The 17,387-nt window shown below is 52.2% G+C and overlaps 1 protein-coding gene across 4 annotated transcripts in view; it reads left to right on the plus strand.

The window, feature by feature from the left end:
- The window catches only part of TNPO3 (transportin 3), an 83,362-nt gene that overhangs the window by 57,289 nt on the left and 8,686 nt on the right, over positions 1 to 17,387 (plus strand). For 2 of the 4 annotated variants that reach the window (XM_065551741.1, XM_005281295.5), the window contains exons 11-20: positions 645 to 716; positions 2,683 to 2,822; positions 3,008 to 3,199; positions 5,668 to 5,759; positions 6,929 to 7,005; positions 12,922 to 12,982; positions 13,533 to 13,673; positions 14,249 to 14,365; positions 16,140 to 16,234; positions 16,968 to 17,124. In XM_065551741.1, coding sequence (XP_065407813.1) covers positions 645 to 716; positions 2,683 to 2,822; positions 3,008 to 3,199; positions 5,668 to 5,759; positions 6,929 to 7,005; positions 12,922 to 12,982; positions 13,533 to 13,673; positions 14,249 to 14,365; positions 16,140 to 16,234; positions 16,968 to 17,124 — 1,144 coding nt within the window. The remainder of the gene's footprint in view (positions 1 to 644; positions 717 to 2,682; positions 2,823 to 3,007; positions 3,200 to 5,667; positions 5,760 to 6,928; positions 7,006 to 12,921; positions 12,983 to 13,532; positions 13,674 to 14,248; positions 14,366 to 16,139; positions 16,235 to 16,967; positions 17,125 to 17,387) is intronic. The other 2 variants (XM_065551744.1, XM_005281296.5) reach the window with 1 other exon arrangement.

Raw genomic sequence — 17,387 nt, forward strand, 5'->3', positions numbered from 1 at the left:
TAGGGGCTTTTCCCGTTTGTTTTCGGGGCCCTGGCTGCAGCTGACCAGTTTACTCCTGGGGGAATTCTGCACCAAAACAGCCACAGTTCTGCATATTTTATTTGTCCAAATAATGCAATATAGTCACCCCGGTTTCATTTCTTTTGGTAATTTATTTAAACGACCGTACAGAAAAAAAATCACAAGAACCGTTCAGCATTTCCTGAACGCGTGAAAGTTAAGTTACAAACACTTGGTAACCAAGACCCTGCAGTCCAGTTCTAATCCTGGATTTCCATTTCAATCACATGACTTTTAGTTTGCTGTTTGGTGTTCTGTAAAGCAGACTGTCACTGGAAATTGCTCAGACTTTCACACGTTTTGCTAATCATTGGCCTGCATTTTTTTTTTAATGGAGAAGTGAAATAGATCCTGAGCTGTAATCTAATCCCATTGTGCCACTCTGGCATAGAGGGGAAAAAAATCGAGAAAGCACATGGCTCTTCCTAGCTGAGGATTCCCTTAGCATCATTTACAATAAGGCTCCTTTGCACCACGCTGGCAAGGGAAAGGAGCCTGAATTGACTAGGACTAGGAACAATTCACTAACGATGGGAACATTAGCAGCCTGCCTGCTTAGTTGTTACATTTCTGCTCTGCCTCAGGGACAGAGCCTGCTTCACCCAGCCCTACGCCTCCCAGCCCAGGACACAGCACCGGCGAGCGAGAGGGACAAAGTGAGTCTCTCTCACTGGTTCGTACAGGCACGCGCCCAACCCCACCCCCTTAACAGTGCACGCACGCCCAGCCTCCCTCCTCCCCCCAGGGTGATCTGCTCTGCTGCCCGGGCTGCCCTGGAAGGGCTGTGTGTTCCCCACAGATTTCTTTGCTCCCTCATTTTTCTGTGGGGGAGCCAAGAAATCTGCGGAAGGTCTGAATTCGGTGCCCCCACAGGGGTGCAGAATTCCCCCAGGAGTACCAGTTGCCAAGATTCAGGGACGGCTGAAAATATCCTGAGCAGCTCCGAGTTGCTCTTGTCTGTAGCGCTTGAGACGCTGGCCCCCTAAGCAGCGAGTAGGGTTTACCCGCTAAAAACGCAGGTCCTGCGAGCTCCTGCAGAGACCTTTAGTGTGCTACAGGACTCCTCAGTCGAGATGTGTATTACTGCTGATGTGAAACGTAAGTGACGAGCCCCAGATACCTCGGTGATGGACTCCCTCCTTGTGTCCTGTCAGGGCCATGCATCACCCGGCCTCTGCCTTCATTCTCCCCATTCTCTGGTCTCTTTCCCAGCCCCACTCCTTAATGTTCCCTCAGCCACTGCCCCCTGTGCCATCCGCCAATGCCCTCTGCTCCTCAAACCCCTCCCAATGTTACTGTCTGGCTTGTGGAAGGCGCGGAGCTCTTCAGGGCAGGGAACGGCTTTGTAAAGTACTGATTCAATTGCAGCTCGTATCCCAAGTCTGTAAAGTGATATTGGGGCATCCCCTGCTGACAGCGGCCCCAGGAGCCGGAAGGCCACTGGTAGAGGGGAAGGGAAGGGGCTAGGAATTCCGTGACTGCTCCAGTCGCTGGAGGCTGGCGCACTCTGTTGTCTGGTTGTCCGGGATGTCTGGACACCAGACGACTGAGTCACAGAGGACTAACAAAACGAGGGGGGGAGAATAAAGTAAGCGTTGGCAACAGTATTGACCCGACAAGGTGTTCGAGTTTTGCCGGAACAAATCTATCAGGGCTCTACAGGACAGGTGCGCCAGGGAGGTGGTGGTCGATAGTCTGTTGCCGGCAGATTCACTGGCTCAGACTGCCAAGCCTCACAACTCATCCTGCTGCTGCCCTTCCCCTTTCTAACGTCATTCCCCTGTAGAAGAATGATGGCGGTTTCTGAGAGCTCGACCATCTTGTTGCATTGTGTTTCTGCACAGGGAAGTCAAGTCTATTCCCGGGTCACTGACCCGTGTTCCTCTGAACATGGCATGTCCAACCGTGGCTCCTGTTGGTCCCTGATTACTTGGTTAACAGCTCAAAACACAGGCACGCTGCTGGAGTGAGACGCCTCCACCAATAGGGCTGAATTCCCTTCTGGTACCACCAGGAGGCACACTTCCCCTAGTTCATGGCATAGCTGATGGAACAGGGCAGGATAAAACAGCTGATGTCTAGGGCTGCTGAGTTGGATTCCTTGTATCTTAGAGATGCTCTTTGTGTCCCAGGGAGTGGGGGCGATGGAAGGGTCCTGTGTGCCCTCCAAGTAGGAGCCCCACAACGATCTTGAGTGCGAGGGCTACTAGGGGTTAATTAGGAATGCCTGTTGAACTCCTTGCTGAGTGTTTTCCTCCCTGTCTTGCCCCATAACCCTGGCTCTTCCCAGATGGCTCTTCCGGTTCACTCTTCTTCAGTTTGCTGCTCTTTCTTGCCGCTAGTATTCTGGAGCTTGGTGGTCCTCTCCCCTGTCTCTGGATCCCCATTGTAAAGCTTGGACTGAATCCGGTTTTAGTGCGGAGTATTGTTAAAGATACTGTGCCCCCTGCAGGGCGGTGTGTCAGAATCTCTATCCAGGCTCCTCGGGAGCGCCACGGGGTTCCTCGATCTATCTGGTACATTCAGCCTTCAGATAGCAGAATCGATGGAACGAGCGGTTTCTTGCTTGGGAATAGGACTGACTGCGCCAGACGCTGAGTAACTGCCGTCCTCTGTCCCCAGGGAGAACAACCCGACGCTGGTGGAGGTGCTGGAGGGGGTGGTGCGCCTCCCCGAATCCGTGCACACTGCTGTCCGCTACACCAGCATAGAGCTGGTGGGAGAAATGAGCGAAGTCGTGGACAGAAACCCTCAGTTCCTGGGTGAGTCTAGCTGTTGACACTGGCTCAGTTTCTGCACTCCAGCTGGCTTCCCTCTGGGAAGCGTTACCTCTCCGAGGTCAATGCAGGACAAATAAACCAGCGTGCCACACAGAGTGAGGCAGCAAATGGAGCTATCAGTCATCTGTATAATCCAGTGCCGTCTTGTGGGTTTCTTCTCTTCTCAGATCCTGTGCTGGGTTATTTGATGAAAGGTCTCTGTGAGAAGTCACTGGCCTCGGCTGCCGCCAAAGCTATTCACAATATCTGCTCAGTATGCCGGGACCACATGGCTCAGCACTTTAATGGCCTGCTAGAGATCGCCCGCTCCCTTGACTCCTTCATGCTGTCTCCAGAGGCTGCTGTGGGACTCCTTAAAGGTATTTACTCACCACTGTCAGGACGTAATGCTTAGCTGCAGAAACGCACTCGATGATATTGTGAGGGTCACCTAGGGGGTGTATCACAGCCCCCAGTGTCACGCTACAGTTGACATTCTCAAATAACAGTGAACTCTGACCAAATCACTTTTGGGCCTGACATTTTCCATGCCTATTCTTGGCCCAAAGGTGATTTTTTTTTATATATATATAATATATATATTTTATATATATAATTATATATATATATATATATATATTATATATATAATTATATATATATAATATATATATTATTTTAAAGAAAGTTGGATCAGAATTTGTTCAGTTATGCTCAGCTCTGAAGAAGAAGTAGTAGAAAAATACATGTTTTCTGCTTTAAAACCCATTGCCACACTTTATTCAGCGACTCTGAAGGCTGGCTGAACATTGAAATGTAGCATGACAATATTCTTAAGTACCGATGGGACCACATTTGAAGCTAGTTTGATGATGGTTCTGAGTTCATGGAAACTGGCTTCTGCTCATGCAGAGTGGAAAACAAAGTTTTTGCACTTCTGGAGACAGACTGATTTGCACTAGTGCCGTTCTTAATGTTCATTCTTCAGTGCATGTCAGTAGCCGCCAACTTGCATTAAGGTCTTCAAGCAGCAAGCTGTCTTTCAGAAGTACAGTAAAAGCTTTGTTATCCGGCATGTTGGGGGAACAAGGGGTGTCAGTAAGTAAACAATTCCAGTTAACTAAGAGGGAGTGGGTTTGGGTGTTGGGAGGGGGCTCAGGGTTGGGGCATCGGCGGGAGGGCTGTGGGGCATGGGCTCTGGGAGCAAGTTTGGGTGCAGGAAGGCAGGGGGTTGGGGCATGGGAGGGGATGCGGGGAGCCTGATCTGAGTGGCACTCACCTCGGGTGGCTCCCCGGAAGCGGCGACATGTCCCTGCTGCTCCTAGGCGGAGGCTTTGTGCACACTGAGCGCTGACTCCAGAGCTACCATTGGCCAGGAACCATGACCAATGGGAGCTCCGGGGGTGGCGCCTGTGGGTGGAGGCATGGCTAGGCAGCTCTGTGCGCTGCCTCCGCCCACAGGCACCACCCCGTGGTTCCTGGCCAATGGGAGCTGCAGAGCCGGCGTTCGGGGCAGGGCCGAGCAAGCAAGCCTGCCAGCTCCACACCAACCAGACTATAAACCAGACTTTCAGTAAGATCAGAAATGCCAGTTTATAGAGCTTTCCAGTTGGTAAAGTGTTGGCTAACACAGCTTTTACTGTACTTGCTTATCAATGCGTGTTGTTAGCTGTTTAATTGCTTGTGCATCTGTAACGTGACTTGGGTTAAAGATTTGTAGGGCCTTGCATCTACATTTTTTTTTTTTGAAGAGTTTCAGGCAATCTTAGCACTTGCACTGCCTGGGGGGTTTTTGTTTTCTTTAAAAAAAACAAAACAAAAAAAACCACCACATTGCATCAAGGGACTTTGAATACTTATGAATTTTGATACCAGACCATTAAATGGCATGGTTAGGAAAAGGCAAAGTGAAGATTCTCACCGCACCTGGTCGTGTCCAAGAGAGGTAATGCTGTCCATGTTTTTCTGGTTTAATAATCAGTTTCCTATTGCCGCTTGCACTTGTATTGCTTTACGTTGTAAAACACATGCCGGCAAACTTGCAACGTGTCGCACTTGGCTAAAACGACTGCTGCCGTTGCATCCTTCACTTGTGCATTTCCTGACTAGTGCCTGACTGCATCCTTCGTGTTGCATTAACACATTTTGCATATCGTTTTATGTTTGTGCTCTGAGTACATTTTAGGGTAAGATACTGTTGTTACCCCTGGCCCTTACAGCAATAGGCAGTGATGGGGCAATGCAAGTGTTCTTTGATTGTGTACCGACTGTAAGACGCCTAAAATGCTGTAGTACACGCTTTTACTTTTTTTTCCAGAAGTGTGTAATTTTCCAGGATTATTGCTAGTAGGCTGAAATATAAAGAGATTTTACTACATAATGACATACAATTTCTGAAAGAGGTTTATCTGCTACACTGGTATGAATGTTGACAGAAATGTGTTTTGTGCCTATTCCAAGCTCAGTGGTGCATCGTGCTTTTCTTTTCAGGTTACAGGTGTGATTTGAGCGGGGTTGCTAGTTTTTTCATTCCTCTAGGTTCTTCTCTTCTCCAGCACACCAGCATCTTTCTTCTTCCATCACACACATCTGTCTCAGTGTCTGATCAAAATGAAGCAGCAGCACCAAGTTGTGGTATATTCAGAGGAATGTGTTTTATCTGAGGGGTAATAATTTCATGTCCAGTCAGGACATGTGGATATTAGACTTTTTTTTCCTGCTGTGTATAGGGAGATTTTCAGTTGACCTGCAGCAGCCGGGTCCCTGTGGGGAAACTTGTTCATTTAGTGTCTGAAACTGACTAAACTTCCACCCCACCTCCCTGAATTCTTTTCCTCTTGCGTTCCAGGGACAGCATTGGTTCTTGCCCGGCTACCCTTGGAAAAGATAGCGGAGTGCCTCAGCGAGTTGTGTGCCGTTCAGGTGATGGCGCTGAAAAAGGTACTTTGGGGCATCACAGTTGCAGAACTTCCGCCTTGCTCTGCCGCTGGATTGGTTATGCTGGTCTGCGGTAGGAATTTTCTGTGTTGCTCAGTAGAAAACTTCCACTGTGGCTGCAGCGTTCTGCCAGTTCCATAGCACTGAGCCACTTACTGTTCTGAGCATGGGGAAATAACGTGGGACAGGCGAGAACGTGAAGCAAGATCTGAAAATATCGCCTCACAACTTCCACTGGCATATGCGGCCGTAGCTCATTGAAGTCAGTGCAGCTACACAGATTGACACCAGCTGAGGACCTGATTCAGAGAGGAGCATAGTAGCTTAAACCGGTGTAAGAACCAGACTTGCAGAATGCTTGAAAATGCTGCAAATACATGAGCCAATTTGCTGGTAGCCTAAGGGCTGTATCCAATGTGCATGAAATGTAGCCAATTGCAGCTTCCGTGCATCTTCAGTATGGAGCAAGTCTCCACATGTCAGATCTCCCAGCATGCAGTGCTTCATCTTGATTTGAGCTGCCTCTGCCGTGATCAAGATGGAGCGTTGCATGCTGAAATCTGTAGTCTTTATGGACTGTACCGCTATAGTGGAGATGATGGTGTCACAGGCCACTTACCGATCCCTGAAGTATAAGTAGTCCATGATGCCTTTTCATTTGGAGTCTTGGCTAAAGGAAGGTAAAAACTGGGAAGTGAGGGAAGGGGCAGCTAAGTAAGATTGCATGGGATGGTCCCATATGTTGTTCCTAAAATGACCTGCCATTTTGGAGCCAGGTGGGCTGAAAGATTCCACAACAGACAGGGAGACAGAGTTAAGTCTGGTGTGCAGGTTGATGTGCAGAAGTTAGTAACTTGAGAGGAACGCTCGCCAGCTGATCAGTTTGTCTCTTCCTGGTACGGCTCTCCTTGCAGCTGAGACTCGTCACCACTCAGATCTCTCCCTTCAGACTCATGGCGTGATTCTCCCCACTTCTGGCCTACTGCCTCTGTCTAGGAACAGAAGAGGCGTCTGCTCTGCGTTGGCCAGAACAACGGGAGGCTGAGGCATGAGCATTTCTTGTGAGGTGTGAAAGAGGCAGAGTTTACTTTGTGTTCTCGGGGCAATGGCCATTCAGAACGGAGCTCCTTAGGGTCACTGAAATCTCAGCTGATTTTTGCTTATTTCTCCAGCTGCTGTCTCAGGAGCCAAGCAATGGCCTGTCTTCAGACCCCACTGTGCCCCTAGATCGACTGGCTGTCATATTTAGGTAAGAAAGGCGGGGACTAATGCAGACTGTGCTGGGAGCTCCTGGGTAAGCCTGTCCTGCTGGGGGCTGGGTGGGGCCTGCTGATCTCTCTAGATCAACTTAAAAACCCTGAACCAGCCAGAGGTTCTCATTTACAAAGGTCTGTAAAAACAATACATTCTTCAAGTGCGCTCGGCCCAATGTTGTTCCACTGTGGGTATGCATGTATCCAGGTGCCCAGAGTCAGAGTTCTTGAAAGCAGTGTCCGATGGTCTGCACATGCGCCCTCGCTGTCCTGTGCCTCCAACCCAGGAGATAAAGGGCGAAACAGACCAATCGCCTCTCCAGTTCCTTCTTGTAGTAGGAAGAGAGCCTGAGACATAAGCCCTTGTATCAGAGGCCTCGTATGAGGCAGGACCTGCTCACTGAATCTGGCAAGAACAGGGCTGATATTGCAGAAATACACATTCCTAAGAAGTGCTACACACAGAGCGATATCAAGGATGGTACAAAAACATCCCCCAAGGATAACAGGAACACACTGACCCCTCCTAAAATATAAGCTCAGGATAACAGTATGTAATAAAAATGTTTTAATTAAGCCAACATGTAGAAGGTGATGGGTGATAATTAGCCACGTCAGGGGGCAGTACTAACTGGTTTGTGTCAGGGTATAAGATGTTAGTCTTTAAGGTGCCACCAGACTCCTTGTTGTTTTTGTAGATACAGACTAACACGGCTACCCCCTGATACTATCTCAGAAGGAGTGTCTTTGTCCAGCCAAGGGGGGAATAGAAAGTCCCACCATTCACTGAGCGGCGTCCATTGTCACAGGCAGACATGTCTCAGTCTCCTCAGGGGAAGTTCCCGTTGCAGCAAGGTTCGCTATCTGCCGCTCTTTCCCTCGTCATACCTGTGAGGAGCAGAAACTTCCTCTCAAGCATCACTTAATGGAGAAGGTCCTGAGACTGCAGTCAGGCCCCAGTTGGGGGACATCCCAGACATTGGCCTGACTCCGCAAGGGGTGCGCCTCCTGCCGTAAAGTCCGACTTCGGAGCGAGGGAATGAACTCCTACAGACCCCCTGCTGGGGTCTTGTTGGGTGGGCCGGGAGTGCTCTCATAAGCACGAGAGCAAATCCTCCTCTAAATCCACTTCAAAGCAGCCAGATAGAACCCTGCCGAAGTCAAGCAAGTCTTTCTGCTCAGCCCGTGGCATGAGCAGTCTCGGGGGCATGTTAGGAAGGGCCACAAACCCAGGGCTCCATTGGCACCAGACCACTCTCTGCCGGCAACAGTGCCTCTGGTACCAACTAAGCCTGAACTGATGGCACTGGCAAAAGGCAACCATAGAGAGCCCTAACCACCAACAGTACTGGCTCTGCCTCACCCAACTATGGCACAAGCTAACTCCTCTGGCTCCATTGGTTCAGGCAGACGGGCCGGCTCATATTCCAGGGCAAGCAGAATCTTGCGCTACATCTAACATTTTTGGTCTCCCTGATCCCCAGTCTCCATCACCATAAGGTCCTTCCCTCATGAGGGAGATGTTGACTCCACCAGGAGATGCAGTTTGTGCGAGGACTCTGTCTCCCATTCCATTGTCCAGGTACAGTTTCCCTCCAGTGGAACCGTCAGTTCGGCCAATGGATTGAGAATCGGCATTTTCTTTCTTGGGAGACTGAATCACCCGAGGAACTGACATCTCTTCCTCCAGGGCACACCTTCCTAGACAAGGGACCCAGACCAGTCTGGAACCAAGGCCCATCTCATTACCTACCTCAGAACCATTGGTACCCCATGTCATAGGGACCTCCACAACCCCCATTTGACCCCTCTTATTGTCTGTTCTGGAGTCCCGGGGACCTGGACCATCTTCCAGAGTCGACATGATCCACGAGAGAGTCAGTCCACCCCTCCTCTGCGAGAGGACAGCCAGAGCTTCCTCTGACCCCATGGAAGAGCAAGTTTATGAGCATGATCTGGTGGTACCAATGGAGACTGTCTTCATCTCTGGATGAAGCAGTCACTCCGATACCCATACCCCCCGCCCCCACCCCCCAATGATCGCAAGCAGTTCCAGGCCCTGTTGCGTAGGGTTACAGAGGAGCTACAGATCTCCCTGAAGGAAGTGTAGGATCCTCAACATAAATTCCTGGATGTTCTCCAAACATCTGGATCCAGCTGAATAGAACGTCGTGTTACTGAATGAGCTAGAACAGTCCGGCATGCCTCAGCCACTTTCACCCCTTCCTAAGAGGGCAGAAAAACACTATATTGGCCCAGCCAAAGAGGTGGAATTTCTCTGTTCTCATCATGCGCCTAATGCTTTGGTTGTCCAGACTGCCATAGAGATATCTAGACAGCAGCATCCTAGACTTACTCTAGTCAATACTGAGGGTAAATGCATTGATTTTATTGGGAAGGAAGATCTTCATTTCTATTAGCCTTCAGTTCAGAATAGCCAATTACCAAGCACCGTTGCCAAAGTATGATTGCCTGAACTATTCCAAATTCCTGGACTTGGACAAGCTTCCACAACATGATGAAGCTCCGTTACGGGCTCTCGTTGAGGAAGGCAAGTTGGTTGCCAGGCCCACTCCTCAATCAGCAGTAGGTGCAGCACTGTGAATCATGTCTTATGCTTTGGGGATACCCAAAAAGAAGGGTGGCTGGAGACCTATCCTCAGTCTGTCAACTCAGCCACTTTTATTCACAAACTGAAATTTTGCATGGTCACACTGGCATCTGTGATCCTATCCCTGGAAAAGGGCTTGTGGTTCACGGCTCTCGATATGAAGGGCACGTGCTTTCACGTGGACGTTCACCCCACTCAGATAATGTCTTAAGTTCATGGTGGCCCCCGACCGTTTTCAATTAAGAGTGCTCCCATTCGGTTTTGCTACTACCCTTAGGGTCTCTAACAAGTTCTTTTTGGTAGTAGCAGCCCATATGAGGTGTCATGTCTGTCTCATTGCCAAGACACATCAAGAAGCTTATGAGTCTATTTCATCAGTGCTTCAACTCCTGTCTTCCCTAGGGGTCAGCATAAACTCAGAAAAGTCTGTCGTCACTACAACGCAAACTGTAGACGTCATCTGCGCGTCCCTAAAGTCAGTCACAGCAAGGGCTTTTCGGCCAGTATACAGGTTCCAAGCGGTGAACCACCCTCGAACACCAATCAGAATGTCTTTCCGTTCTGGGGCACACGGCTTCATCTTCGCTTGAAACACCGGTTGCCAGACTCCATCTTCGTTGCCTGCAGCCATGGCTCAGAACAGTGTACTCCCCAAACCAACAGTCCATGAACGCCGTAGGAACTCTTCCCACCAAAGTAACATCATCTCCACTATGGTGGAAGTATCCCTACCAGGCATTCATAGGCGTTCCCTTCTTTCCCCCCCCCTCAAGTGACAAGACAGTCACTATAGATGCCTCCCTTTTAGGCTGGGGAGCTCACCTGGACAGCCAGACAGCGCAAGGCATTTGGACATCCTGAGAAACCAGGATGCACAGCAATATTCTGGAACTTGAGGGCAGCCCAACCCTTTCTCATGTTCATTCAGGTATCCCAGCCTTCATTGTGTCAGGCAATATGACGACCGTCTTCTACATCAACAAGCAGGGAGGAGTGGGATCCATTCCTCTGTGTGCCGAAGTGGTCACGCTGTGGAACTGGTACATCAGCAATCATATCACCCTGTCAGCAGTTCACCTTCCAGGAAATCAAAATCCTCTGGTGGACTCCTTCAGCAGGCACTTCGCTATTGGCCATGCCTCTGTGGTAAACAGTAGTTTTGCTCTATGGGGAACCTCCACAAGAGGTCTGTTTGCCTCTGACAAACAAAATGCAACATACACTGCTCCAGACAAGCCCTAGGACATTGCTCTCAGGGCAATGCTCTCCTTCTGTGGTTGGACCATCTGAATTCTGCCTTCCCTTCCTTACCACAAGACCCTCTCATCACTCCCAACTGGCCCAGACAATTATGGTTCCTGAGTCTGCTATGCATGTCATCTCGACCACCGATCATCATTTGGCCCTTTCTGATCCGCCCCAGGAGAAGGGCGGAATCAGGCTCCCCAACCCCCCTAAGCACTGCCTCTCAGGGCGTGGTTTTTGGATGGGCACAAATTCTAGAACGTTCGTGCTCTGAAGCCATGCAAACAATCCTTACCAATGGTAGAAAAGATTCTACTAGAAAATGGCGCATAGCCAAGCGGAAGCATTTCTTTATCTGGGTGCAACAAAAACTTCTTACGCCCAGAAGCTCCGGGTATTCCCCGTATTCTGGACTGTCTTCTTTCCCTCAACACAGTGGGTCTTTTCCATCAACTCTTTATGGGTCCACCTGGCAGCAATCAGGGCGTACCACCCACCTTCCGATGGTTGTTCAATTTTCACTCACCCACTGACTACCAGATTCTGGAAGGGTCTAATCCAAACCTTTCCGCCAGTAAGGAAACCTGTTCCTCAATGGGACTTGAACTTTGTTCTTTGGGTCCTCACTAGGCCTCCCTTTGAGCCCCGAGCTACACGTTCCATGTCTGTCCTACCCATGAAAGTTGCATTCCTGGTAGCCATCACCTCAGCCAGGAAGGTGGGTGAGCTCAGAGCACTGATGGCGGATCCGCCTTATGCCAGGTTCCATAGACACAGTTTCATTGTGTTTACATCTTAAACTCACCCCCCCCCCCCAATCCGTTTGTTTCACCTGAACCAGTCAGGCCACTTAACTGTGTCTCTTCCAAAACACCACACATCTGAAGAAGAGAGAAGACCCCCCCATCCCGTTGACAAGCCTTGTCCTTTTACCTGCTGTTTATCACTGTAGCGGGAAGAGTCCCAGGTCAGGCGTGTCTTCTGAGGCTCTCCAAATGGATCTCTGGCTGTATCTTACTCCCTCGGCTCTCTAATCTTCCTCCCCCGCCTGGGGTGAGGCACACGCGACAAGAGCGCAAGCCACATCAATGGCATCACTTCAAGTAGTGCCTCTGCTTGTCGTTTGCAAAGCAGCTGCGTGGAGTTCCTTCCACGCGCACCCCGAGACATGCTTCAGTGCAGGACTCCCGCTGACGCCTGCTTGAGGACAGCAGTCCCTGAAACCGCTCTGCTGCCTGCATCCTCATGCCCCCCTCCAACCTTGAGTCCTGCTTGTCACTCGCTGCCAGTGGAATACAGACAGGGACCGGCATGTAAAGAAGAGACAGTCACTTACCTTAGAGTAACTGGAGGTTCTTTGAGATGTGTGGTCCCTCTCTGTAGTCTGCTACCCACCCTCCTTCCCCTTGGCTTCAGAGCAGTCTTGAATTAGCCGTAGGGAAGGAACTGGAAAAGCGGTCAGTCTGCTCGGCCCTGTGTCTCCTCAGTTGGAGGGGACCAATGGCACCTGCATGGACCACGAATTCTCTGACTCTGGGCGCATGGAGCGCGTGCGTGCACACAGTGGACGACAGTTAGGGACCACACATCTCGAAGGCCCTCCGGTTACTATAAGGTAAGTAACATTCTCTGCTATGGAGAGGACCAGATGGGCTCCTGTGGACCCCATCCCATAGTTACTCTATGTAATGCCTTGCCTTTATCACCTGGTTTCCGGTTCGAGTACCGCCTCCTCAGCGGTGACTCCTTCTGTCTGCGAAGTGTGCAGTACGCAGTGGGTCTGCAGCCCAGAGTTGACTCTCACTGACCCTCTTGTCTATCGTCTCGTCAGAGAGGCTAGAGAGACTAAATTCCCCCCCCACCCCAGGTGGTCTTTCCAGATGTGGGAAGCTTATTCGGTTTGTGTTTATGGTGTACCCATGCAGCAGGGGGTGGGGGTGAATGGAGGCCCTCCCTGGTCAGGGCTGTCATCTGGGCATGTTTCATCAGCACTGAGTTAACACCGAATAACTTGTATGTTTAAAAAGGCACTGAACCCTTTCGTTGCTTTTCCCAGGCATACCAACCCCATTGTAGAAAATGGCCAGACCCATCCGTGCCAAAAAGTCATACAGGAAGTAAGTGAAAATCGGTGCCAGGCCTGGGGCCATCCTTCTCCGTACGCGTCTAGCCAGGAATTGGGGTGTCCCCATCACTGAATGCTCGGAGCCGATCCGGTCTCCCCAGGGGCAGCTTTGGGCTGGTGAACAGTCACTGCTGGCTTGTCCCTGTAATCAGAGAAGAGGGGCTGCTATAAAACTGCGGGGGGGGGGGGGCGGAAATTGGGCATGAAGAATCAATGGGCTTGTATCCTAGTTGCTTTCACTCCTCTGCTTGGCAAATAGAGGAATTAAGGCAAACCTTGAGCAAAATGTTCTAGTCCCTTCTTTGTCAAGTGCTTTGAGATCCATGGCTGAATAGCTGTGTGAGAGCCACGGTTCCTGGGTACGCGGGAAAGAGTCCATCCAGGAGGTGCCCACGGCTTCAGTTGCCTGGCAGTTGGGTGGTGTACCTGAGAGTGTCTCTTGCCAATATTGGGGACTATAGGGACGCAGAGGATTGTAGTAAATGGGGTGGTTGTGGGGTCCCTCCTAAATACTTTGAACCCTCCCTGTTGTCCTTGCTCAGATCTGGCCGGTCCTGTCGGAGACCCTGAACAAACATCGTGCCGATAACCGCATTGTGGAACGCTGCTGCCGGTGCCTGCGCTTTGCTGTCCGCTGTGTAGGCAAAGGGTCTGCGGCCCTGCTGCAGCCGCTGGTCACGCAGGTGAGTGAGCCTCGGGGGAGATACTTCGTGGAGGAGCAGCTCGTCCCGTTGGGATTTCTGGAATCCGTGTGCGCAGAAAGCGAAATCTCACAATTGGTCAGTTGGCTGAGCCCCGAGTGAGATTGACATTGAAGCCCCAGGTATAGGGCTCTGTCAGGGAGGAGACTGGTCCATTGAGTGCAGCACATCCGGCATAAGGAGTTCTGACTAGCGTGAGGCGGTGGAGACAGCTCCGGCTTTGCTGGCCCCCACAGCATGTGAGGCAACAAGGGGATCCTTTAGCTAGCGCTTGGCCCTTCCCGTTTTCAGAGTGCTGTATGAACCTGAGCTGAGTACAGCAGCGCAACAACTCAGGCAGCGCCCGGGCTGCGATCCCAAGCTGTGGGGAATTGGGCCAGGCTGGCCCTTTCCAGGGGAGAATTTCTCCCGTGCTGCAAGTGAATCGCCACTGGGGTCTGGAAGCCTGGGCTTCCCGGTGCTGGGAAATGCACCTGCTCTGTAAAGCGCCTGGCTGGGGCCAGCTGACGTCGGCCGCGTGTCTTGGAGCTGGAGTGAGTTTGCTGTGTCCTTGGCAGATGGTGAACGTGTACCAGGCGCACCAGCACTCCTGCTTCCTGTACCTCGGCAGCATCCTGGTGGACGAGTACGGGATGGAGGAAGGCTGCCGGCAGGGGCTGCTAGACATGCTGCAGGTAGGTCTCCCGAAGGCACGTCCAGTTCCGTGCATGAACGGTACCCGCTCCGTGCCATCCCACATGGCTGCAGCTTTTGAGTCCCTTTTTTCCCCTCTGTGCTTTCCTCATTGAAAGCCGGTGGGACTTCATCTGCCAAGGGTCGCTTTTGAAAATGGGTCTTAAGCTCCTAAGTCACTCGGATGTTCTAGATAATATTTCTGCTGGGCTGCCCCTGGGACTCGCCCCCGTTCAGCAGCTGGCGCAGCTGCATCCCTTGGTGCAGATGAGGACGTTGGACCGAGCTTGCTGTGGCTTTCCCCAGGGCGCTTCTGTATGACCTTTGCCTGATGCTCACGGTGCTCCCTACCTGACATGGGGCACGTCTCCCGCCCTGAGACAGCAGCTATGTGTAAACAGAACGCTTTGTTTAAATGCCCTCTTCTCTCATGTCGATTGGCGTGGTTAGTGCCAGTGGCAGGGATTGCTGTGCTACGCCAAATGCCCAGGCAGTGAAAACCAAACCAGCCCCTGCCCCACCTGAAATTCCTTGGTGCTGGCGGAATGGGAGAAAACCGCCCTTCGGCTCTGTTCCCGGCTTGGGCCCCCTGGGCTGGTAAATAAACTGTGGATCCAGCGCAGGAAATCAAAACACCCGGGGGGATAAGGAACTGATTGCGCTTCCAAGCCCATAACGTTCCTTCTAAAAGCGCAGCTCGCTCCTTGATCTAGGCACTGCCAAGCTGCGACTGGCCCCGACCCAGCATCTGAGTGCTTGGAGCACTGGACGAATGTTGAGCCTTGCTGTCTCCGTTGTGCAGGAGAATAGAGCGAGGTACCGGCTTGGCCCGTCACCCAGTGAGTGTCCCGCGCAGCCTCTGCTGCTGGCCAGCGAGTGACCGAGAAGCCAGGCCTCCGCCAGCTACAACTCGCTGGTTTGTGGGGAAAGCGGCCGCTCATGGCTCCCCCCCGGTCTAGGTTCAGACACGGAGACTCCGCTTTGCAGTGAGGGAAGCTGAGCCACCGTCTGCGGACTGGCCGTTGGTGCTGTGAGCTTTCCTAGGAGCTCTGGGTTTGGAGCAGCCTGTCCTGCCGGCCGTGCTGTCAGCTCAGCAAACGCCAAACGGCGTCAGGGAGTTCCCTGCCCCGGCGTTGTTTGAGGTGCCGAGGGGATGGAGACATTGGGCAGCCAGTCACCAAACCCAAAAGCCACATCACCGGACTCTTACTGCTCCTCCCAGCTTGTGTATGGGCAAGGAAGGGACCGTCCTATGGCGTAGGCCCCACGGCTGCAGTCAGGACACCAGGGTTTGTCCCAGAACTGTTTGGCCTCGGATGAGTTTCCTGTCTCTAAAACAGGGAGACTGATTCCTGCCGGCCTGAGGCTAAGTTCCTGTTTGTCAAGTGATTTGAACCCCGTAAATGCAAGGCGCTTTGTAAGCGTGTGGCTGGTATTACCGCTGGGAGCGCGGGTGAGGCTGAGTGATGCAGGGAGACCAGGGAAATGGGGAGAGAGTTAAACGACCAGGTGCTCTGCCTCCGCTGGTTTCACTTCCATCCGGATCTGGGAGCTCAGACTTTTGTAAACCACCAGGCACCACCCCCACAACAGTGCCTCATTGTAATCCGAAATGCTGGCAGGCCGCAAAGTGAGCAGGCGCCCCTGCCCCCTTGGCTTGGCTTCCCTCCTTTCTCTGCCTACACCCCAGGATGAACTCTGTGTCTCGTGCCATCTCTAGAGATCACGGAGTTCATGAATTTAATTAACGATCCATCCCCTTCCCCCTTCTCCTAGGCGCTGTGCTTGCCTACCTTCCAGCTCCTGGAGCAGCAGAATGGCCTTCAGAACCACCCCGACACCGTGGACGACCTCTTCCGGCTAGCCACCAGGTAACCGCTCCGCCTAAACACGGATTGCTGCCTTGCGTCCTGAGCGCTCCCTCGGCTGCCTTGTGTCTGGCCAGTTCTGCTCCTTGCGCAACGGGCGGCTGAGTGCGTGGGTATGCGCGTATTGCTTCCCAGGCAGAGGGAGCTTCCATCGTCAATAACTCCTCCTCTTCCTTTGGATTTATAAGCTGTACAAATGGCGCACGCACGCCCGTCCCCTTACGTTAATGCTCACAGTCCTATCAGAACGGCCTTGCCCACTCCACCCACGCATCGAGACTCATCAATAACAATCACAAGAAAGCCACCTTCATGGCACGTCCTCCAGAGTCCCCTGCCAGCCCGGGGCCCCTTTGTAGCTGCTGTAGGTGCTTCGGCTGCAGTGCAAGATTTGGAAGTGGTTGGGACTTTCCTGCTTCCCCGTTACTAGAGTTCCAGCCGTGGGCATTGAGGATAACTTGGTCTCCAGCAGGGGGCAGTGCAGTACAGCTTGCAGTCAGGATGCTGCCTTCTGGGGCCGACCTGTCAATCAGGAGGGCGGGGGGAGCTGGAGGCCCCTGGGTCTTGCTGTCACTAGCGTTGGAGGGAAGGGAATGTCTCTGGGCAGCACGGAAGGGACACGGCAACCCTCTGAACCCCAAAGCTGCTGTGTCCTTGGGGCGTCCGTCCAAGCCAGCCTGCCAAGCGAAGCTGCTTTCTAGCTCGCACGGCGCTGATCTCTCTCTGCTCTGCCCAGGTTCATCCAGCGCAGCCCAATCACCTTGCTCCGCAGTCAGGTGATCATTCCCATCCTGCAGTGGGCCATCGCCTCCACCACCCTGGACCACCGGGACGCAAACTGCAGCGTCATGAAATTCCTGCGCGACCTCGTCCACACCGGGGTGGCCAATGACGTGAGTGATTCCCAGCGTTTCTTCTCCTAGCTGTGGGGGGAAGGGCGCGGTGGGGTCCCAGACTGCCCTGCCCAGTCGGCTCGGAGAAGCTGGCTGTTTCGGGTATTGCTTTGCTCGTTGCATTTATCTGTATTGCTCTTGGAATTGCAGCTGACAGATGAACCATTCAAAGCCAGGTGAGATTTGGACTCCCACCTGCCCGTGGGGAGCCCCAGCCTGCGGTGCTGTTCCCATGTTAACCAGACCAGCAGGGTCGTTCACCC

The sequence above is a fragment of the Chrysemys picta genome, chromosome 1 (genome assembly GCF_011386835.1).
Source record: "Chrysemys picta bellii isolate R12L10 chromosome 1, ASM1138683v2, whole genome shotgun sequence".
Classification (NCBI taxonomy): Eukaryota; Metazoa; Chordata; order Testudines; family Emydidae; genus Chrysemys; species Chrysemys picta.